A 23,142-nucleotide genomic window follows, 5' to 3' on the forward strand; every position below is an offset into this window, starting at 1 on the left:
GTATTCTAATGCAGATTAATGTATATCTTTCCTGGAAAAGTAATTGTGGTGGAGAAACAAAATGATTCAGTAGTTCAACTCTGTCCTGGCCCTCCAGTACCACCCCCCACCGCCCTCCACCACCAAAAAAAAACCCCAAAAACAAAACACATGGGAGGAACACGACCCAAGACCCGTTAATTCACCATAAGAGAACAGGCAGGAATTAATTACTTTGGCTTTTAATTACGTTTCACAAATTGGATGAAAGTTCTTTGAGCACAAAGTCATTAATGTGGCTCACAAGTGGGAATGCCACTTGCGCTGGTCACAGCGAACTGTGGCGTCCGGGTTGTAGGGACAGCGTGGCTGCCTGGGCTCCAGCTCATGCGCGTCCTCTCCCGTGGTCCCTTGCAGGAGTTCTACGAGCACGCCAAGGCTCTGTGGGAGGATGAAGGAGTGCGCGCCTGCTACGAGCGCTCCAAACGAGTACCGCTCATCGACTGTGCCCAGTAGTGAGTAACCGCCCCGCACACAGCACAGGCACAAACGTAGAAGACACTAGAAAGTTCTGGTCTGATTCATTTGTTTCAGAAAACCCTTAATTGCACTTTTTTAGTGCAGTGACATATTTTATATAAACAATTAATGCCTGTTAGAGCAAAATGATAATTACTTGCAGTAAAGTGATGTGCATAATTAATTAGCTTGAGGGAAATTAATTGGATTGACCTGCAAGCTTTTAGGAAGATGGGGCAGCTCTCAAGCTTTGAATAATATTAAAAATATTTTATTTATTGCTGTCATGTAAAAACCTAACCAAAATGGCCAGCACCAAACCATACCCACCCTCTCCTTGCTAGCTGAGAATTGCCTTGGCATCTCTGCCATCAGGTAGGTGACGACACTAGGTGCCAGGCCCAAGGTTACTGGATGCTCTTCCTCTCAAGTTAGGTTTTGTTGAGTTCCATGTCCTGCCTTTATTCACCAGGCTGTAAGTCAAGGATGCTTCCCCTCGTGGGAGCCGACAGCATACTACAAGCTCCGTCCCACTGCACCTGCTGGAGTCAAAGATAGGCTGATCAGAGCCCTAGAGAAATTGTTTCTGAAGGCAGCCTTGGTTTACCTGCTAAGTGGTCTCAGTGAAAACTTGGGATGTCTTGTGACTTGGTGGTGGTTGGGGGGGGGGGCGGTGATGGATGTTTGCGACATTGCAACTTTCCTTCTGGAGGTCGCTGAAACTCAGAAGCGACTTTGCTATAGAAAATATCAAGTCCTCACGACCAGGGTTCCTGGCTGGCTAAAAAGCTACTGTTGAGTGGCTCAGGAGCCCCAAACTGGTGGGATTTATTGTGAATACTGTGAATAAATGGGGCGGGGGGTAACAGGTAATAGCAAACAAACAGCAAGTTCCCTCCACTCCTGTTCTCTGAGGATGGCGGGTCGGGCACCTGCCCTTACCCCCTCGGGGTAGGAAGTCTGCAGGACAGCACCTCCCGCAGCCGCTGGGCTGTGTCCTCGGCACCGCACAGCCCGGGCCTGCATTTTCCCAAGAGCAGAAAAACAACACCCCCCCCCCCCCCCCGCCAGTCCCGGGGACCCCAACCCCCTACCACTTCTGCAGCAAAGTCCCTGATTTCTCCAAAGTCTGAACGAAAAGCTGAAGTGCTAATTATAGTAACTCAAAACAAATGGAAATCCCTGGAATTGTTTGCGTTTTGTATTCTTGGACCCAAGTCAGAAGTACAGGTACAGAGTAGGAGGCGCGGGTGTGACAATGTCAGGAACGTAATTTAGCAGCTTTCTGGGGTTGGGTCTGCTTTGGTTTTGGTTTTTTTTTTTTTTTTTAATTTCACACCATTATAAGTTGCTCCTGCAACTTATCTGCAAATGGCAGCCTTTGCACAGTTCATGGAAAGTTTTAAGGAAACTTGCTGGGGGGCGGGCGGGGGGGGCAAGAGCACAGTTTACAACTTTAAAATGGCCTCTGCGGGCGGTCGACCGCGGCGGCCCCGCCCCGCGCACCCCCCAGCGCGCTTCCGGCCGCCGGCCTTGATGGTGAAGTTACCATACTGGTGTCTTGCCCATTTCTTACGCTGCCTATTTTTTTTGTGGAGGCCGGGTTTGGCTGGCCCGGCTCCAGATGTCTCTCTCACAAGATTTGGTGCGGCTGTCTATTTATAGAACTGTGGTTCTGTTGCCATGGCAACGCGCTGGCGGCCAGGGCGGTTGGGGAGCTATTTCTGGCCCGGTGCTGTAATGTGGGACTGATTGGGCAAGTTAGTGTATCCTCTAAGCCAGACTAACTCTCTAAACTGGTCAAGAGGAAGGTGGGGGGGGGGGGGACAACTTCAGAATTTCTTCAAACTAGACTCTTCTCCCTTTGTGATTTTTCTTTTTCAGTTTTGAAATCCTTCCAAACTCCCTGCCCCAGGAAAAACTCCCCCCACCCCAGTTTTAATAGTCACTTTCCATATTAATTAAATGACCCCAGTCTTTCCAAAGTTCTTTTTCCTAATGGTGCGTCCTGCCCAGCACCCCCGGGGAGGGCCTCCTTGCTTGGGGAAGGTCATGGTCAGCTCTGGAGGGAACCTTCCTCACGGTGGAGGATGGTGTCTCAGGCCCTGGGCCCCTCTCTTGTGCAGGATCCCAGCCATAGGAGGATCCCTAACCTGCCTGGCTGGGGGATTTAAAAAAAAAAAAAACTCAGAGCCTCCTATCTGGAGGGTTCTATTTCATGGACCAAACAGAACGGAAGGGAACTTTGTGTTGGTTTCCTGCTCGGTGTGGTTAGGCCAGAAAGGGCCCCTTCGTGACAACCTCTTTTGTTCTCTTTTAATAAGTGAGATTCTTAAAAAGTAGGAGGAAGGGTTACCCATTCTGAGTAATTCAAACAATCTCATTTTCATGAGTCCCTTGAGGGGAAAATCCTTGCTGCTTTTAAGTGTATCCTTTTACTTTAAAAAAAAAAAAAAAGAAAGAAAGAAAAAGGAATGGGGTGGAAATACACAGTTTTTAAATCACTTGCCATTTTAGTCAAAGGCACACAACTTTAAAATGTTAAATTTTTAATAGTCACTTTCAGATGACACCAGATCAGGTAGGCTTGGTTGGGGGGGGGCTCCCCCACCCCCTGAGACCTGCGCTGTACCTGTATGCCAGGGGCCTCGAGAGCCCATGCCTGCTTCCTGGTTCCGGATCTCCTTGTCCTCCAAACACGCTTCCCTGAAGTGCTGCTCACACTGACCTTTCTAAAGCTGAGGCTCTGAGTCCTAAATGTAACCAACACAGGCAAAACTCCTGCTGACTAATCGCCATATCACTTTGACACTGTCATTTCCATCGAGCTCAGCTTTGTAGGGAGACAGGAATCAGGGGCAAATTGGCATGAGCTCTTTGAACACCTGTGCGTGTGTTTCGTTCCTCCCAGCTTCCTGGACAAGATTGATGTCATCAAGCAGGCTGACTATGTGCCCAGCGATCAGGTACGCAAACGTTCTCACAGTCAGGGACTCGCAGCCCCCTTTCCAAGCCACTCAAGACTTTTGCCTCCAGTGGCTTTGGGTGAGAGCCGTTGACTGAGATCTTGTTTTAGGATCTGCTTCGCTGCCGCGTCCTGACTTCTGGAATCTTCGAGACCAAGTTCCAGGTGGACAAAGTCAACTTCCAGTAAGTGAACGCTTCCCTTCTTAAGATAGAGACTGGTTTCCTTCAGTTCCCACCGGCAGAGTGCTGGAAGGGGTTAGCCGCTGGGAGTGACCCGTGTCCTCTGTCTCCTGCAGCATGTTTGACGTGGGCGGCCAGCGCGACGAGCGCCGCAAGTGGATCCAGTGCTTCAATGGTACGGGGCCGCAGCCTTCTCTTCTCTGTAAGCACGTTTTGCTCTGACTCGGTGAGGGCCTTGGTCACCTCTGACATGCATTGCTTTTGCTTCCTTGTGCCGCAGATGTGACTGCCATTATCTTCGTGGTGGCCAGCAGCAGCTACAACATGGTCATTCGGGAGGACAACCAGACCAACCGCCTGCAGGAGGCCCTGAACCTCTTCAAAAGCATCTGGAACAACAGGTCGGTGGGGCATCCCCCTGGCTTCCTGCCAGTACCCCCCCAACCCCCCACCCCTCCCCGCAACACACACACAGGGGTCCTGGGACTGACCCGAGGCCCTGTACTTGCGCTCTTCTTGAAAAGAGCCTTTGCAAGCACATGAGACCCCTTGCAGAAAGAATGTCTTCTCTTCCTGGACACTCACCTCACCTTCCTCCCTGTTAGATGGCTGCGCACCATCTCTGTGATTCTGTTCCTCAACAAGCAAGACCTGCTCGCGGAGAAAGTCCTTGCTGGAAAATCGAAGATTGAGGACTACTTTCCAGAATTTGCTCGCTACACTACTCCTGAGGACGGTACGTGGGGGCTTCTGCCGTTGCACCGGCCCGTTTCCGTTCTTCGCTCCCTGGGCCTGGCTATCCACGACTGCGCCACAGGCTTGCGTTCTGGGAGGTTCTTCGTGTGGGGGAGTTGCACAGCCTCTAAATGAACAGCCTCTCAGAATGAAATCGCCCTGCCACGTCTAAGTGAGGGGGCCCAGCCAACTCCCTGGCTCTGCTCTTACCTTTTAATGACCTCACCAAAATATTTCTGTTCCTTGTAGCTACTCCCGAGCCCGGAGAGGACCCACGCGTGACCCGGGCCAAGTACTTCATCCGTGACGAATTTCTGGTGAGTAGAGACTATCTTCCATCCTCTCTTGGCTGGTTCTTTTTCTCTTAAACATTTGGGGATTCAGCTCTTCGCTGCCTCCATGCTACTGCACTGGGAGCCAGTGAGAATTTTAGCTTTGATGTAACCTCAGGAGCTGGTGGACTCGTCCTTGGCGGCTTCCCCGCCGAGGATGCTGGAGAGGCGGCGCTGACTCTGTGTCCTTGTGTCTGTCCCACAGAGAATCAGCACTGCTAGTGGAGATGGGCGCCACTACTGCTACCCCCACTTCACTTGCGCCGTGGACACCGAGAACATCCGCCGTGTGTTCAATGACTGCCGTGACATCATTCAGCGCATGCACCTCCGTCAGTATGAGCTGCTCTAAGAAGGGAACACCCAAATTTAATTAAAGCCTTAAGCACAATTAATTAAGAGTGAAACGTAATTGTACACGCAGTTGATCACCCACCATAGGGCATGATTAACAACGCAACCTTTCCTTTTCCCCCAAGTGATTTTGCGAAACCCTCTTTTCCCTTCCGCTTGCTTAAATATTCCAAATTTAGAAAGCTTAAGGCGGCCTACAGAGAAAAAGAAAAAGATAAAAAGGCCACAAAAGTTCCCTCTCTCTTTCAGTAAAAAAAATAACAGCAGCAAACAGAAATAATGAAATAAAAGAAATAAATGAAATAAAAGAAATAAATGAAATAAATATTGTCTTGTGCAGCATTAAAAAAATCAAAATAAAAATTAAATGTGAGCAAAGGACGTGAGTCCTGTGAATTACTTGCGGCTTCGAGCACACACACGTTGTTCATGGTTTGGAATGCTGCAGAAGTTGGGAAGCCCCATGTTGAAGTGACAGGTCCCTGGAAACAATTTGCAGATAATTCAAAAGTCTACCCCTGTCCTTTGCCTACGCCCCATAGGAAAGCATTAACTCACATAAAGACTTCTGAATTTGTTGTTGGCACCCTATCCATTCTACCAACTTACCTTATATAGGTCATCACAGTGTGCCTGTTTTAACCTAGAATCTCCCCCCAAAATAGGTGCTAGGTTTGGGGCTCTCTTCTTGCTTTAGGATATGGGGGGGTTGGATTTCAGGAATGCAGTGTTTCAAAAGTAGGGAAGTGGGGTTACTCAACAAATGGTGTATAATGTAGACCTTTATCAAATCATCACATTGTATAATAAGTATCTCAGAATTTTGTCTGTTACCCTCAGAGCTGGGGGGGGGGGTGTCAAAACAGAACAAGAGCTATCAAATAGTTTTGAAACAGATGGCTAAACCTCTGGGGATAAACTTAAACTGGATCCCTACCTCACTCCATACACAAAGGAATTTCATGTGGATCGATCACATGTTTAAATACAAAAAAGTACTTGAAAATGGCTATTTTAACAATTAAAATACTGATTTACACAAGGCCTCTTCTATATGATCTAACCTGCACAAGCCATGGGGTTGGGGTGGCCTATAGAAAGTTAAAAGATTACATGAAACAAAATATGAATGGGGTGGAGATGGGGTAAAAATCTATAACAAAGGGTTGATTTCCCTAATAAAGTGCTCATAAAAAAATCATAAGTGGAAAATTCATGAAGACACCATTCACTTGAAAAAAAAATACAAATAACTGGGGGGAAATGGGGAGTCTCCTAATGAAATGCACTATAAACTCATGGTGGGGGTTGGGGGTGTGGTCAGCATTGTAGGCCCCACATGAAACTCCTCTAAAAGCTGTAGTGAACTATAGCTTGGGTTTGAGGTCCAATTGGACTCCCTGATCTTCATCCTCAGGGTCGTACCTTAAGCTTGTGGTCACCCCTGAGTTGGCTTCCCAGAGATGGGGGAGAAAGAGACCAGCTTGTCTTCAGCATCAACCACTGCAGCCTCTGAAAGTGGCTGAATGAAACATTAGGTGGATTCTGTAATTCAGCCCCCAAATCCACTTATGGGTCTAGTTTCCAGATAAAATTAATCCCAGCCAAATTAATCCTCTAGTATAGCTCCCCAGAGGTGAGCAAAATAAGCCCCAATGAGGGCAGAAAAAGTAGCAAATACCCTTCTCCATCAATACTCAGTCCACATAAAAATGGAGGGCGTGCTCTGTAGGTTTTGTTGCAAAACAACACTCCAAAGCACCCCCCAATTAACATCAATCTACATAAGTGCTTATTATGCAAATATAGCCAAAAGGCCAGCCCACCAGTCCCCATAATCCTCCAAAGTACTCCAAATAAACAGCTAATTAAAACCTGGGTACCAGCTATCAAGACCAGCTCTTCCAAGATGGCTGCCTGTATCCCCCCCACCCCCCACATAGAAATTCTGGAACCTTCTCTGAAGAATCCACAGGTGATTACCACAGCACTAACTACATCTCCACCACAATTAGGGAACAAATTCTCAGGCCCTAGAGAATCTACACCAAGAAAATGATATCCCAGAACACCCCCACCCCTGCCCCTTGCCAGTCAAAACTGGCAGACTTCACAGTAACCTCCAAAAGGAGGGTCACAGTTACCCAGCAGCTATTATGTGCCTACCACTACCCAGTGAGACCACTCGGCCATCAACACCATTTTACCAATGAGTCAACCCAGGCCTAGAGAGGGGTAAGAGACAAGGCTGGTAAAGGGGAAAACGGGCTTCAAAGTCAGGTAGCCAAAGACCACTGCCTGACCACCACACCATATTGTCCTTCTGGAAGACTCAGAACAAACAGGGAAAGGTCTCCTGTTGTTCTTCCCAGGATGCCAGTTGTCAGGATTCCACGACCTCTGACCCCGAGGGGAAATCCTGCAGGGTTCTTCTGGAATTGGGAGCCAGTTGTGGTGGAGTGGGTGGGGTGGCTGGGGTCGTGGTGGAACAGGGAGGGTCATTGAACATACTCCCGCCCCCCCACCAGTTCAGAGGGTTGCTTGGGCCCACCTCCAGGCACTCAAATGTGTTTGAGGGTTCCTTCTGTTCCTTAGGACTTATCCCTTCTATTGTAAACATTCCCATTTCTATTTTCCCTCTGGCCTGGTCCCAAACATAACTTGTATAGGGCTACTTTAAAATCTAAATTCTGGGATCTTCAGAAAGCCAAAAAACTATGAGGAATTTCATCTAAATCTTGGATTACCAGTAGCCATTAGTTTTTAAAATTTAAGCTGAATTTTACCTCTCTGTTTGAAGGCAAAACATTTTTCTAAAGGTAACAACTTACACCACACTTTCTAAAGGTGTATAGACCATATATTACTATGTGTTGACCTTTTAGAGAATTAATAAAAATAATAATAATAAACCACTAAGCTCCCCCAATAAAGTCTAGTATGAGGAGGGTCTAGAATTGAGCAGAATCTTTATCTACTTTCATTTTTATTTAAAGATGGGCAAAATTGTACCCCCCAAAATGGCCACCTCTGCAAAACCCATGGGTGTCAAGTGGCATTCTATTTTAATGGCCTTGGACACGACTGGCCATCTTTGCATGCAACGAATGTAGAGTGTGCAGGACTCAGCCAGCTACTGAAAGTTTTGCTCTCATGGGGCTTATATTCTATCACGGGAGACATACACTTACCAAATAAATAATCAAAAGAATTGCAGATGGCGACAAGGTCTCCAAGCAAAAAAAAAAAAAAAAATGGGGCAATGGGGGAATGGGAGATATTTGGGGAGGGACTCCACGCTACATAGAAGAGTCAGGGAGAGCCTCCCAGGGGAGGTGACTTTTCTTAAGGGAAAGCAAAAGATGAGAAGGAGATGTGAGCGGCTAACGTCAATATTTTTTTATTGATTATTAAAACATTATACTTAATATTTATGGACTACTTTAACATGTGATAGGGGCTGTCCTAGGCCCTTTTGTGGAATTATCTCATTTAATCCCTTTGAAACCCTTTGAGGATGAAGCCTATTGACGTACCCAAGTGGCGCCCCATGATCCAGAATTTTTAAAAAGTAATATCTGAAACATGGTGAATAATTTATGCCCATTATGCTTATAAACAATGGCTACACTAAAAAGGCCACTGTGGTAAGCACTTAATTTGATAATTGCTGCCCAGGTTCCTAGAAATAGAGTTAGGGATTTGGTGTCTCTGTGATAATTTTCCTGTGTTTAAACGCACATATACTGTGAACAGCTGAAGTTTTCTGGTTTTGTCTAACGTGTTCTATCAGTTAGGAATGTGCTCAGCTGCACGGGACAGAGCCTTGACTTGGCGTGACACAGACAGAGGCTCGTAACTCACTTCACCGGAATCCTGAGGAATTCTCCAAGTGGCTCCTAGGGTTTCTTAAGCAGTTCATCAATAGCTGGGCTCCAACAAGTCTCTTGGCTTCATTCTCTTCGTTGTGAGATGGTATCACATCTTAGCCCAAGGCAGAGAGGAGAGGGCAAGGCAGCCCAGCGACTGTCTCTTTGATCAGGAATGCAAACGCTCTGCAGCCACCCTTCCATCTTCTCAACCACGTGAAAGACACAGATACCTAGATAGCAAGATAAATACTTCGATGCCTAGATAACTAGCTGGACAGACAGAAAAATGTAGGTTTAATAACACTATCACACACACAAACATGCACACACTCACACACACACACAGAAGGATTTATAATTTTCTGTTGCAGAGATCTTGAAGGAACATCTAGAAAGATCTATCCAGTGCTGACCCTGTGGAGACAAAAAAAAAAAAAAAAAATCGAAGCACATCAGTTACCATGGGTCGGGGTGGGGGAACCCTCACTTCACCATAGTGACCACCACGACAAGACGAATCCGGACTCTTGGAGTGGGAAGCTAGGAAATGGGAGGATATGAGGGAGGCTTATGGAGTCTGTTTCTTGACCTAAATGCTGCTTAAACAGATTCATTTTAGAAAATTCATTGGGTTATAAATCCATAATTCATTCAGATTTCAGTCTGTATACTATACTTCAAAAAAAGTTTTTTTAAATGAGAGAAAGGAAGACAGCACTAGACACAGTACTTTTACAGAAAATTCTACTAAACCTTTAAAGATCAAATAATTCCAATACTACTTAAATTATTCCAGAGTATAACGAAAGGAAAATTTCAAATTTGTTTTGGTAAAGCAGGTATAATGTAACATTGATTTTAAAATGTGCCAAAGAGGGTAGAGGGAAAAAAAAAATAAAATAAATAAAATAAAATGTGCCAAAGATTAGGGTGCCTGGGTGGCTCAGTGGGCTAAAGCGTATGCCTTTGGCTCAGGTCATGATCTCAGGGTCCTGGGATCAAGCCCTGCATCGGGCTCAGCAGGGAGCCTACTTCCTCCTCTCTCTCTGCCTGCCTCTCTGCCTACTCTCTCTTTGTCAAATAAATAAAATCTTTAAAAAAAAATGTGTCAAAGATTGCATCCAAGAATAAAATTATGGGCCAATCTCGCTTATAATATCAAGGTGAAAATTTTAAAATACAAGCAAACACAGTTCAATATTACATTTAAAAAATACTACAACATGCCTAGATGAGATTTATTCTATGAATTCAAGGTTGGTTCAATACTAGCACAATAGTAATATTTGCAAAATTTAATGTCCATTTGTATTTTGGAAATCCAATAAGACAGTAATTAATGGATGCTTTCTTAATGACTGTATGTATACTATATATAATATATAAAGTACACTGTCTATATATGCATTTATATCTAAAATGTACTTTCCTATATGTTTTATATGTAAATTTTATATATATATTAATTACAACTATATTACATATATTAATTATAAGTATATTATAAGTATATTAAATATACTTAACTATAAATGTATTTAAATTTTAGTTATAGTAATAACTCATAACTTAATTATAGATTAGTTATACTAATAACTGATGATAAAGTAATCAATTAATATAGATATGTTAAATAGATATACAAATTTTTTCTCCCCAAACCAACATTTTTCCTAATGAGAAACCTCTAAAAGTTTCCCATTAATGTCAGGATCAAGAAACAGAAAGGACAAGGATGTCATATCAACACACTGTTTATTATTGTATTGGAAATATACACCAATTCAATTAGACAAAAGAAAGCAATTAGAGGCCTGAGAATTTGAAAGGAAAAAGTAAAACTTTTATCTTGCACTGAAAATGATATACCTATCATGATTTCCTCCACTAAATCCACAGAAAAATAATTACTAAAAATAAGAATTTAGTCAAGAACAAGTTTATGAGATCAAAATGAAAAATCAATAGCCTTTCAATAATGGATAGAACATCTGGCCATCTGAAAAATCAATAAACAGCTGAGTTGAACAGTACTATAAACCAAGTGGACCTAACAGATAGATACAGAACTTTCTTCTCAACAGAAATAGGATACATTAATGTTAAGTCATAAAGCAAGTTTTAACAAATTTAAGAAGATCAAAATTATTCCAAGTGTCTTTGCCATCCAAAATAAAATAGAACTAGAAATCAATAACAGTAAGAAATGAAAAAATTCAAATATGTGGAAACTAAACAATACATTCTTAAATGACTATTGGGTCAAAGAGAAAAGAAATTTTTAAAGTATCTTGAGACAAAAATGAAAATACAACTTACCAAAACCTAAAGGATGCAGCAAAAGCAGTACTGAGAGGGAATAAACACCTACAACAAAAAAAGAGGAAAGATCTCAAATAAACAACCTGACTTTGTATCTCAAAGCACTAGAAAAGAACAAACTAAGCATAAAGCTAGTAAAAGAGAGGAAATAATAAAGATTCAGGCAGACATATATGAAATAGAAAAACAATAGGGAAAAAAAACCCTACAAGTTGGTTTTTTGAGAAGATAAACAAAATCAAGAAACCCTTAGCTAGCCTAAGTAAAAAAGAGAGCAGACTCAGGGTGCCTGCCTGGCTCAGTTGGTGGAGCTTGTGACTCTTGATCTTGGGGTCATGGACTCGAGTCCCGCACTGGGTGTAGAGATTGCTTAAAAATAAAATCTTTTTTAAAAAAGAGAGCGAAGTCTCAAATTTTTTAAATCAGAGATGAAAGAGGAGACATTACAACAGATGCTTCAGAAATAAAAAGGATAAAGGAATATTATGAACAATTAAATGCCAACAAATTGGATAACCTAGAAGAAGTAGATAAAATCTTAGAAACATACAATCTAGCAACACTGAACAAAAGGAGATTATATTTGTAATCAAAACCCTGCCAACAAAGAAAAGCCCATGACCAGATGGCTTCATAAATGAATTCTGTCAAACATTCAAAGAAGAGTTAATACCAATTCTTCTTAAACTCTTCCAAAATAATAGAAAAAGAGGGAACACTTCCAACCTCATATTATGAGGCCAGTACCAACCTGACACCAAAGCCAAATAAAGGGACCACAAGAAAAGAAAACCATAGGCCAACATCCTTGATAAACACAGATGCAAAAATCCTTGATAAAATACTAACAAAATTTAATAGCACATTAAAGATCATACACCATGACCCAGAGGGATTTAACCCTAAGATGCCAAGATGGCTCAACATTGGAAAATCAATCAATATGGTAAAACACATTAACAAAACAAAGGATAGAACGTACATGATCATCTCAGTTGATGCAGAAAAACATTTGACAAAGCTCAATATCCATTCATGATAAAAACTCTCAACAAAATAGGTATAGAAGGAACTTTCATCAACTAATAAAGGCCAGTGGGGAAAAAAATCCACAGCTAATACCAAAATCGATGGGGAAAACCTGAAAGCTTTTCCTCTAAGATCCAGTACAAGGCAAGGATGCTAACTCTTCCACTTCTGTTCAACGTAGTACTGGAATTTGTAGCCAGAACAATTAGACAAGAAAAAGAAATAGAAGTCAACTAAATTGGAGAGGAAGAAGTAAAATTATCTCTGTTTGCAGATGACCATGATCATACACCCAGGACACTCTGAAGGCTCACCAACAGCTCTTAGAACTAATACATGAATTCAGTCAAGTTGCAAAATTAAAAAACCAACGTATAAAAATAAGCCACAACAACAAACGATCCAAACGGGAGGTTAAGAAAACAACCCAGGCCATGGGAAGATGGCGCAGGAGGCTGGTGACATGGAGGACAGGAGCTTTCCGACTCGGATTCTGACATGACAGTGGCCTCCACTGATAGGCCGCTGCAGGGACCGAAAACACTAGGTGGGGACAGCACGGAGGCCCTTCCAGGGTACAGCAACGCTGGCATCACATTATCGAACCGTTAAAAGTGTGGATTCGAGGGAAGAGAGTTTTTCGGATACTGATGATAATAGCTCTCTTTGGAATTGCAAGCAACAGAAAAGTTTTAACTCTCCTTCCAAACCAGAGTAGCAAGAAACCACCTGTTCCTGGAGAAGGTTAACAACATATGGGGTGCTGAGCTACAAGAATAGAATCAAGGTGCAGTGGCCACTGAACTTGGTATTCTGGGAATGGAGGGTGCTATTGACAGAAGCAGACAATGGGAGACCAACTGTCATTTGCTTGCTAGAGGAAATCTCAAGAACATACAATGGCATTAGACAAAGCCCTAGATGAATATAGGCATGGTGGCAAAAGAGTGGGATCAAAGGAAGAGGAAAGTGGGTGAGGTCATCGCATCCAGAACTGACCTGTTAAAGACAGGCCGAGGACAGAATAGAAATGAACCCTAAAGGTTGGTAGCAGATCACAGAGGACGATTCCCAGCAGGAACTGGCTCATGAAATTTCTTTCAGGTTGTAGGAAGTTTCTTTCCGGATGCAGATCTTTTTAGAGGAAGATCTGATAGCACAAGTGGTAAGGATAATTGGGAACAAAAAGGCAACTGAACTTCTGATGGGAACTGCCGAAGTTGAGGAAAATGCTTGTCTTTCCATGATGAATGCTAGTCGGAGAGAGACACCAGGTGGGGTTTTCCTGGATCCTCTGAAAAACACTCCTAGTGTCAGCGAGGAACAAATGAAGGACATTTTCTACATTGCAAATCAAAACAAGTGCTGCTAGGAAGAGAACATGGGTGTTGGGGAACAAACAGGAAAGAAGCTATTAAAAATCTAAATGTTCAGGATGACAATGCATCACGAGAAACTTTTGCAAGTGACATGAACGAGGCACTGGCCTCTCTTGACGCTCCCTTGGAAAGCCATGCAGAGGCTGAGTTGGACACAGAGGCCGCTGAGGTTGATCGTTCTCACAATCTGGACTTCTTTTAGTCCATTTTGAGGAATAAACCTTTCTAAAATAAAATTGTAATAAACTGTTTCTACTGAGATTGCTTTGCTTTACTTTGCACGGATAAACATAAAAATCTGGAGAGAAAGAACTGTTTTCTTGTTTAAAATAAAATTGAGGGCGCCTGGGTGGCTCAGTGGGTTAAGCCGCTGCCTTCGGCTCAGGTCATGATCTCAGGGTCCTGGGATCGAGTCCCGCATCGGGCTCTCTGCTCAGCAGGGAGCCTGCTTCCCTCTCTCTCTCTGCCTGCCTCTCCATCTACTTGTGATTTCTCTCTGTCAAATGAATAAATAAAATCTTTAAAAAAAAATAAATAAATAAATAAAAAATAAAAAATAAAAATAAAATAAAATTGAATTTGTGGGGAGATGTATGCTATTTCTTTTTAAAGATTTTATTTATTTATTTGAGATAGAGAAAGTGAGCAAGAGCTGGGGGTGGCAGGGGGTGAAGTAAGGCAGAGAGTGGGAGAAGCAGGCTCCCCGTGAGCAGGAACCCCCGAGGGGCTGGATCCCGACCCCTGGCATCCCGACCTGAGCTGAAGGCAGATGCTCAACCGACTGAGCCACCCAGGAGCCACGGGAGAGGAACATCATTGATAGAAACATTCTTCATGTCTGACAAAATACTTAAAGGTGCCAACCAGAGGATTTAATTTCTCAGTCTGTTGCATTTGGTAATTATGACTAGTCGATAATTCCTTTTGTCTAGGATATTGTAATATACTATTCAAAAATATGTTTTCTTTTTCTGATTTATCTGATTTATCCTTGCAGCAAATTATGATTGGTTTCAAAACATTCCATTAGAAGATCCTAATAAGGCACATAAATTGTTAAGCTATTACAAATGCATTAAAATTTAGTTTTTCTATGTTCTAAGAACTTTTAGGCCATTTTAAAGATAGAGACTAAAATTAAAATAGGTTTACACTAATGGCTCTTCCCACTTATTTGTCCAGAAAGAAATTAACATCAGAAGCTTTTCAAAGATATATTGGTTCTTACCTTTAACTTTGTTTTTGACTTTTTTAAAAATTAACTCATTCATAAACTAAATACTGAATATGATCCATGCCCGTGTAATCGCCATGAAAATTTAAAAAATTCCCGGGTCGGGGGCACCTGGGTGGCTCAGTGGGTTAAAGCCTCTGCCTTTAGCTCAGGTCATGATCTCAGGGTCCTGGGATCAAGCCCAGCATCAGGATCTCTGCTCAGGAGGGAGCCTGCTTCCTCTTCTCTCCCTCACTGCCTGCCTCTCTGCCTACTTGTGATCTCTGTCTGTCAAATAAATAAATAAGATCTGTAAAAAAAAAATTTCCACGGGTTGCCTGTATAAGATCGTTTTACCTTATGTTTAAAAAGTTAGGTATTAAAAATGTTACCTTGGGGAAAAAAGAAAAGGAAAGAGGAGAAGATAAAAGAAAAGAAAGAAAAGGAAAACCAATCCCATTCACAACAGCAACAAAAAGAATAAAATACTTATATATAAACTTAACCAAAGAGGTAAAAGACTGACAGGCTGAAATTATAAAATGGAGGAAATTAAAGAAGACTTGGATAATGGAAAGATATCCCATGTTCATGGATTGGAAAAATTAATATTGATAAAATGTCCATAATACCCAAAATTATCTATAAATTCAATGTAATCTCTATCAAAATCCCCAAGGTATTTTTTACAGAAATAGAAAAAGATTTTAACATTATTATGAAACAAAAGACCCCAAATGATCAAAGCCATCTTGAATAAGAGGAACAAAGCTAGAGGCATCACACTGAAATGTAATTCAAAATATATTGCAAAGCTATAGTAATCAAAACAGTATGGTACTAGCCTAATAATGGAGATATAGATCAATGGAATGGAATAGAGAGCCCCCCCCAAAATCCACACATCTATAGTCAATTGATTTTTGACAAAAATACTAATGAGGGAAAAGATATAGGGAACATTGGATATCTACAACAGAAGGATGAAACTGGACCCTTACCTCACACCATACACACAAATCAAGTCAAAATGGACTGAAGATGTAAATGTAAGACCCGAAACCATAACACTAATAGAAGATAACATAGGAGAGAGGTACATCGGTGGTTCAGTCAGTTGAGTATCCGACTCGATTTTACCTCAGGTTTTGATCTCAGAGTTGTGAGTTCAAGTTCTGCTTTGGGTTCTGTTCTGGGTGTGAAGACTACTGAAAGAAAGAAAGAAAGAAAGAAAGAAAGAAAGAAAGAAAGAAAGAAAGAAAGAAAGAAAGAAAGAAAGAAAGAAGAAAAAAAGAAGGAAGGAAGGAAGAAAAGAAAATATAAGGAAAAGCTTCTTCATTGGTTTGGACAATGATTTTTTAGATGTCACCAAAAGTACATGCAACAACAGCAAAACATAGACAAGGGATTACCAAAATCAAACCAGAAGCTTTCTGCATGGTAACAGGAACAACGAACAGAGTGAAAAGGCAATCTGTGGAATGGAAGAATATATGCATAATAAGCCATATATCTGAGAAGGGGTTAATACCCAAAATATACATCCAAAAGAAACCAATAACTCAATTATAACATGGACAAAGGGCCTGAATAGGTATTTCTCAAAAGAAGACCTACAGATGACCAGCAGGTACGTAAAAGGTGCTCAACATCACTCATCACCAGAGACATGCAAACCCAAACTACCATGAGGTATCACCTTGCACCTACTAGAATGGCCACCGGCATAAAGGCAAGAGACAAGTATTGGAGAGGATGTGATTAATAGAAAACTCTTGCACACTGCTGATAGGAATGTACATTGGTTCTGCTGCTATGGAAAACAAAGGTTTTCCATAGGTTCCTCAAAAATGAAAACAAAACAAACTTACGATCCCGTGAACCCACTTCTGAGTATAGAGCCAAGAGAAACACAGTCAATACCTTGAAGAGATATTTGCTCTCCTGTGTTCAGTGCAGCATTATTCGCAACAGCTAAGCTAAGGGAACAACCTGTCTATAGATGAATGGACAAACAATATGCTGCAGACACACACACACACACACACACACACACACACTGGAATATTATTCAGTCTTAAAAAAGAAGGAAATCCTGCCACTTAGGATAATACAGATGAATCTGGATGACATTATGCCAAGTGAAATAAGCTTGAAACAGAAGGAAAAACATTGCATGACCGACCTCCTATGTGGAATCTAAAATAGGCTCATAGAGGTAGGAGAACGGTGGTTACCAGGTGCGGGGAGCAAGGGGGGAAGGGGAAATGTAGGTCAGAGGTAAAGCTCCAGGTATACGAACACGTTCTGCAGATCTAAAGCACAGCCACGTGACTGCAGTTAACAGTGCGTTGCATACTTGAAATTTGCTGAGAGAGCAGGTGGTGAATGTTCTGGCCACGAAGGGGAGAGTGGTTCCGAGTGAGGTGACGGCTATGCGGACTCATCCAGCTATGAGGACTGTTTCACAAGCAGACATGTATGTATCCAAACACCAAGCTATACGATCAAATATATATTCTTCTGCTTTTGTGTTTGTTTTAAATATATACTCTTAAATGGTCAATTATACCTCAATAAAGATGGGGAGGGGGTCGATAACGTGTGGCAAGGAAAACAATAAAGCTTTTAGAAGAAGATGCAGGAGACCACTTGCTGGAGAGGGTACCGCGCTGTATCCTGCTTACATGACTCGTTTAATTTGTCAAGTGTAAGCCCCCCTTACGATTTCCCTGTTGAAGGAACCAGGTTCTTTGTCCCACAGAGTTTTCCACATTTTAGATTTTTCTGATGGCATCCCCATAGTACGGACCCATTTGGAATTCTGGTTTGAACAAACCAACTATTTTTTTTTTTTAAGGTTTTATTTATTTGAGAGAGAGAGAGCAGGGGCAGGGGGGCAGGGAGAGGGAAAAGCAGACTCCCCACAGAAGGCAAACCCTTCACCAGGAGCCTCCCAGCTACCCTCAAACCAACTATTTTTTTTTTTTTAAATCATAAAATTATCAGGGAAACTGAAGCAGTAAGTGGTATTCAACAATATTTTAAAAAGTTGTGTGAACTTTTTTCTGTCTGACAGGGAATTATGTTTTTTAAGGAATTCTCATGTTTTAGGTGTATCCACTGAAACATAACGGGACGTTCCCAAGGAAACCAGCTGGGCGGAGGGACACGTGGCAGTCCCAGCAAGGCTGTGCTCTTAATGGCCCAAGAGCAGGCTCTCTAGCTCAGAGGTGGGGGGAGGGGAGCCCTGATTTGCTTTATTTGCCCGTTTCCAGGACGTGAATGTGCGCATCCCAGTTCAGTTCAACTCGCAGCGGGACGTCACTGCGCAGGGAGTGGGGAGGAAAGGAGTACGGGCAGCCCTGGGCAGACCTGGAGACCCAGCATCAACATCGCCACGGAGCAGAGACAGGACACTGGTGTGAGTTGGTCTTTGCTGAAAAGGAGTGATGTGTCCAAGGGGGTTCATCCTGCTGCGCGAATGTTTTCATTGAGGTGTAATCGACATAACATCTTATGGGTCTCAGGTGCACAATGAAATGATCTGATGCACGTATGTATTCCCAGATGGTCAGCACCATCAGTTTAGTTAGAAAAAAGAAACCTTTTTTCTTTCTTGAAGTGACCACTTTGGAGAGCTACTCTCTTCGTAACTTTCAGACATCCAATGGAGCCCTGGTAACTACCCTCACCGGGCTGTGCATTTCAGCCCCGTCTTGCTTGACTTTTTAACTAAAAATTTAAAAAGAAGAACCCTGAATTGCAAGATTAAAATTTTTAGACCTTTTTATGTTACGGCTGATCAGGGCAGATAATTACAAATAGACATCACATGACCCCGTCCATGGGGCGTGACACAGAGCGTCACCAAGCGCTCCTACCCGCTCGACTCTGGTATAACGAGGTGCTTTGCCAAAGATAATGCAAGGGGCTCTGTCATCGTCCTCGCCTCACAGATGAAGACATCGGGGAGAAAGCCATGCAATTTCCTTGGTTTACACTCACACAGCCAAAAGTGGCTGAGTCGGGATTCAAATCCAGGTCGTCAGGCCCCAGAGTCTATGATTTTAAACTCTGGCCCAAGACACTTAATTTTACTTTATTTTGTTTTTTATTTATAATTTTGTTCTTTCCTTAAGTCATCTCTACAAGCATCACGGGAGTCTCACTCATTTACCCGAGGCCAAGAGTCACACGCTCCAAGAACAGAGCCAGCCAGGCGCCCCACTGAATTTTTTAAAAAACACCCCAAATGGCTCGATTGGAAATAAACCCGGCGATGCAGCACACTGGCAGCTCTTTAGGAGAACCGTCTTCTCATCACCGATCTGGTGAGTGCCTCCGTCGCACGAGAGCTAACCTGCGTGGTGGTCACCAAGGCGGATGTGGCCCCTGTCTTTGGGCACCATGTCCCCGCTGGGAGGCAAGCACATTTATTTCCAAAACATGATTTCATTGCCATGAGGCCAAGTGAAGCGGGATGGAGAGGACTGTTGATGTATACAGTTTGGGGTTAGTCTTTTATCAACATGGTGTTCTGGTAGTTTCTCTGCATTCATCTGTTAAGAGTGATTTTTTCTCTATTTTACAAACACAAGAAACAAGTGTTGACAAGGATGCAGAGAAAAGGGAACTCGTGTGCACTGTTGGTGGGAATATAAGCTGGTGCAGCCACTGTGGAAAACAGCGTGGAGGTTCCTCAAAAAGTTAAAAATAGAGCTACCTTATGACCCAGCAATCGCACTACTGCGTATTCACTCAAAGATACAAAAACAGGAATGCATGAGACCAAGCCCTGCACGGGGCTCTGTGCTCAGCACGGAGTCTGCTTGAGATTCTCTCTCCCTCTGTCCCTCCCCACCCTGCTTGCCTGCTCTCTCTCTCTCTCAAATAAATAAATAAACCTTTAAAAACACACACTTATTCAAAGGGATACATGCGCCCCTATGTTTATTGCAGCATTATTTTAACAGCCAAAGTATGGAAGCAGCCCGTGTCCAGTGATAGATGGACATAGAGATGGAGATATATATTGTATATAATGTTATACTATACTATATTATATTATATTATATAACATTATATATTGGACACAGAGGTGGTGATATATATTATAGTATATTATATTATATTACATTATATAGATCAATCACATAAACAAGATGGGAGATATATATATGGGAACACTACTTGGACATAAAAAAGAATGAAATCTCACCACTTACAATGACGTGGATGGAGCTAGAGAGTATTATGCTAAGTGAGACAAGTCAGAGCAAGACAGATACCATGTGATCTCATTCACATATGGAACTTAGGAAAGAAAACAAATAAGCAAAGGGGAAGAAAAGAAAGAGAAGCAAACCAAAAAACAGACTCTTCACCGTAGAGAGCTCGCTGCTGGTCCCCAGAGGGGCGGGCAGGGGGTGGTGGCGACGGGAGGGGCATGGGATGAAGGTGGTCCTTGTCGCGATGAGCACCGGGTGACGGACGGAAGCTCTGCATGTCTGTGTTGTGCACGTGTAGGTTAGCTAACTGGAGTTTAAATGAAAACTTAAAAAATGAAATCTGAATGTTTTCACTTTTTTGTCATCGCATAGACTATTCTACCCACTCAGTAAATAGTCACCGGGGCACTCACTACGCCATAAGCGCTGTGCTGGGCACCAAAGGGACAGCTACGAAGAGCGCAGGAGAGCCCTCGTGTTCTAGAGGGAGACTAAGACAGTGAAGTGTTAACCTAAGAAATCATCAAAGTAGGGGCGCCTGGGTGGCTCAGTGGGTTAAAGCCTCTGCCTTCGGCTCGGGTCATGTTCCTAGGGTCTTGGGATCGAGCCCCGCATCAGGCTTACTGCTCAGCGGGGAGGCTGCTTCCTCCTCTCTCTGCCTGACTTTCTGCCTACTCTCTCTCTGTCAAATAAACAAAATCTTAAAAAAAAAAAAAAAAAAAAGAAGAAGAAGAAGAGAAGAAATTACCAAAGTAACTCAGAGCATTACAAGGTCCATCTAAAACAATGGGATGTGGTGCCAGTGGCATCGCTGCAGAAGTTGTGATCAAGGAAGGTCTATCTCAGGAGGTGACATTGGCCTGAGACTGGAAATGTGAGAAGAGGCAGGAGCTGAGGCATGGGGCACAGCCCTGAGGAAGGACCCCGGTGCAGTCCACACCACCAAAGCACACATTCTGAGACACGAACGAGTGCTTATAATTCAGGACTTCCACGACGCTCCCTGGGGATTTCTGGCCCTGCCTGCCAGGTCTTTCCTTTCCAAAGCAAGTTTCTACGGAAACACCAACCAAAAGTGAAGAGTTCGGCCTGGCCAGGTGGACCAGGAAGAGGGCGATTGATGGGAAGACTCCGCTCTCAGAAGCAGAGCAGTAGAACGAACCCCCTGGAGCATCAGGAGGCCATTTCCATCGACTTCCCGGTGCGTCGAGTGAGCTCATCAAGAGGCTCTCTTGAAACTACAGAGGTGAGCATAGGACCTCCCTGACCCCCGCCTGCCTAGACTGTTCTACACACTTGTTGCTGCTTCAGGGATGAAATCCAAGTCTGAAAAAACCGAAATCAGCTGCTGGAAAGGAGGCTCCACGAGCCGGAGACGAGAATCGTTTCCTCACTTTTTTTCCAAAAGGAAAGAAACAGTCAAGGAAAAAAAATACTGTGACCCTGTTCCCCGAGGTAGGGGAACCTCCGAGGAAAGAGGAAATCTCCATTAAATTGGGTTTCAGTGAAAAAGGACTTCAAGCAACAGATAATTGTACATGGGGTTGAGATTACCAAAAAGCCCCTCAGACAAAGGCTAAGAATGTTTTTGTGTTTTCTCATCATTCACTCCCTGATTGCCTGGTCCTTGCTTTAGAATTTTATAGATCACCAGCAAACTGGGGATCCCTGGACATTGTAATAACTGGCCAGCTCGGGCATTCTAAACTATGTTCTTAGGGTTTTCTAATTTAATAGTGCTTAGCAAACATCTGAAGACCCATCAAAAAAAGAAGTCACACTGCAAAAAAAAAAAAAAATAAAATAAAAATCACAGTGTATTTGGTAAATCCGCAATTATCCAATATTTCTCTCTCTGTTTTGTCTTTCCCAATTATGAAGTAGCCTTTGTTGGTAGTGTCCACAATGAAAACATGTTTCCGATGCCTTTCAAGTGTGAAATGTCTTGGGCTCCTAGGGTTTGAGGAACGCTTCGATGTAGTTCCATTTGGGTAATTTGGTGTTACAATTTCTTTCCTAGTTTCGAACTGAAAACTTTTTAAGTACCACATCTCAAACACAGTGGCCATAAAAAGATGTACATTGAAGAAGAAGAATCCCTAAAGAAAAATGGTGCCAGATAAGGAAGTAACCAGACTGCTCGAACACCAAGGTTTTTGTTTTGGTTTTTTTTGTGTGTTTTTTTTTTTTTTAAGATTTGATGTATTTATTTGACAGAGATCACAAGTAGGCAGAGAGACAGGCAGAGAGAGAGGGGGCAGCAGGCTCCCTGCTGAGCAGAGAGCCCGACGCGGGGCTGGATCCCAGGACCCTGAGATCATGACCTGAGCCGAAGGCAGCGGCCCAATCCACTGAGCCACGCAGGTGCCCCTCGAACACCAAGTTTTAAGGAAAAATTCAAGTTTTCTTGCCTTCACACAGAGGGGCTCGTCGCCACTGGAATAGCTGGAATGATTCTTCTGTGTCTCGGGAACAAGATCCAACATAGAGATGAGTACATTTCACAAAAAGGAAGAGGACTTTCCTCAATTAGTAAGTGAAGATCTAAAAATCAGCAGGTCCTACAGGTTAAATTCAAAATGACAGTGGATGATAACAAAGCATTAAACCTTTACCCATAAAATTACAGCTTATGGTGCGAGCCAACTGAAAAATTACCCCATGTAGAATCCTAAAATTGCTTCCATCCACGACTATAAACATCTCCATTATCTTCATATAGAGTTCAAATATTCTTGTAATAGTTTTAGCAATAAATTGAATTTGTAATAGTAGCTTATCACTTGCCTTAAGGCTCTTACTTTTATTAAGTAGTAATACTAGTACAGAAACCATCGGAGTCCCGCGGGTGTGCCTGTGACAGTAGGAGTTCCCTCGATCAAGGTTCAGCCCTCAGTGAAACGCGCTGATGTGTTGAAAGTAAACACTCAGAGTCTTGTACTTCTTTCTGTGTGGAAGGAAGAACGAAAGGATGGAAGAAGCAGAGGAAGGAGGGAGAAAAAACCAATAAAACAAAAACCCAGGTTTTCT

At 42.9% G+C, this 23,142-nt stretch overlaps 1 protein-coding gene and 1 pseudogene across 2 annotated transcripts in view; both read left to right on the forward strand.

Annotated features, from left to right (window-relative positions):
• LOC309870593 (guanine nucleotide-binding protein G(s) subunit alpha) overlaps positions 1–5,444 on the forward strand; it is a 16,251-nt gene extending 10,807 nt beyond the window's left edge. The window contains exons 4-11 of the mRNA XM_082742985.1: positions 364–494; positions 3,410–3,464; positions 3,575–3,648; positions 3,762–3,820; positions 3,926–4,046; positions 4,251–4,381; positions 4,630–4,697; positions 4,918–5,444. Coding sequence (XP_082599111.1) covers positions 367–494; positions 3,410–3,464; positions 3,575–3,648; positions 3,762–3,820; positions 3,926–4,046; positions 4,251–4,381; positions 4,630–4,697; positions 4,918–5,064 — 783 coding nt within the window. The 5' untranslated portion in view covers positions 364–366 and the 3' untranslated portion in view covers positions 5,065–5,444. The remainder of the gene's footprint in view (positions 1–363; positions 495–3,409; positions 3,465–3,574; positions 3,649–3,761; positions 3,821–3,925; positions 4,047–4,250; positions 4,382–4,629; positions 4,698–4,917) is intronic.
• A 7,287-nt stretch (positions 5,445–12,731) lies between these two features.
• LOC309871063 (phosphorylated adapter RNA export protein pseudogene) lies at positions 12,732–13,870 on the forward strand (annotated as a pseudogene). Its single transcript has one exon. The product of its transcript is annotated as a phosphorylated adapter RNA export protein pseudogene (transcript).
• The last annotated feature ends 9,272 nt before the right edge of the window (positions 13,871–23,142 follow it).

This window comes from Mustela nivalis (genome assembly GCF_964662115.1).
Source record: "Mustela nivalis genome assembly, chromosome: 8".
Taxonomy (NCBI): Eukaryota; Metazoa; Chordata; class Mammalia; order Carnivora; family Mustelidae; genus Mustela; species Mustela nivalis.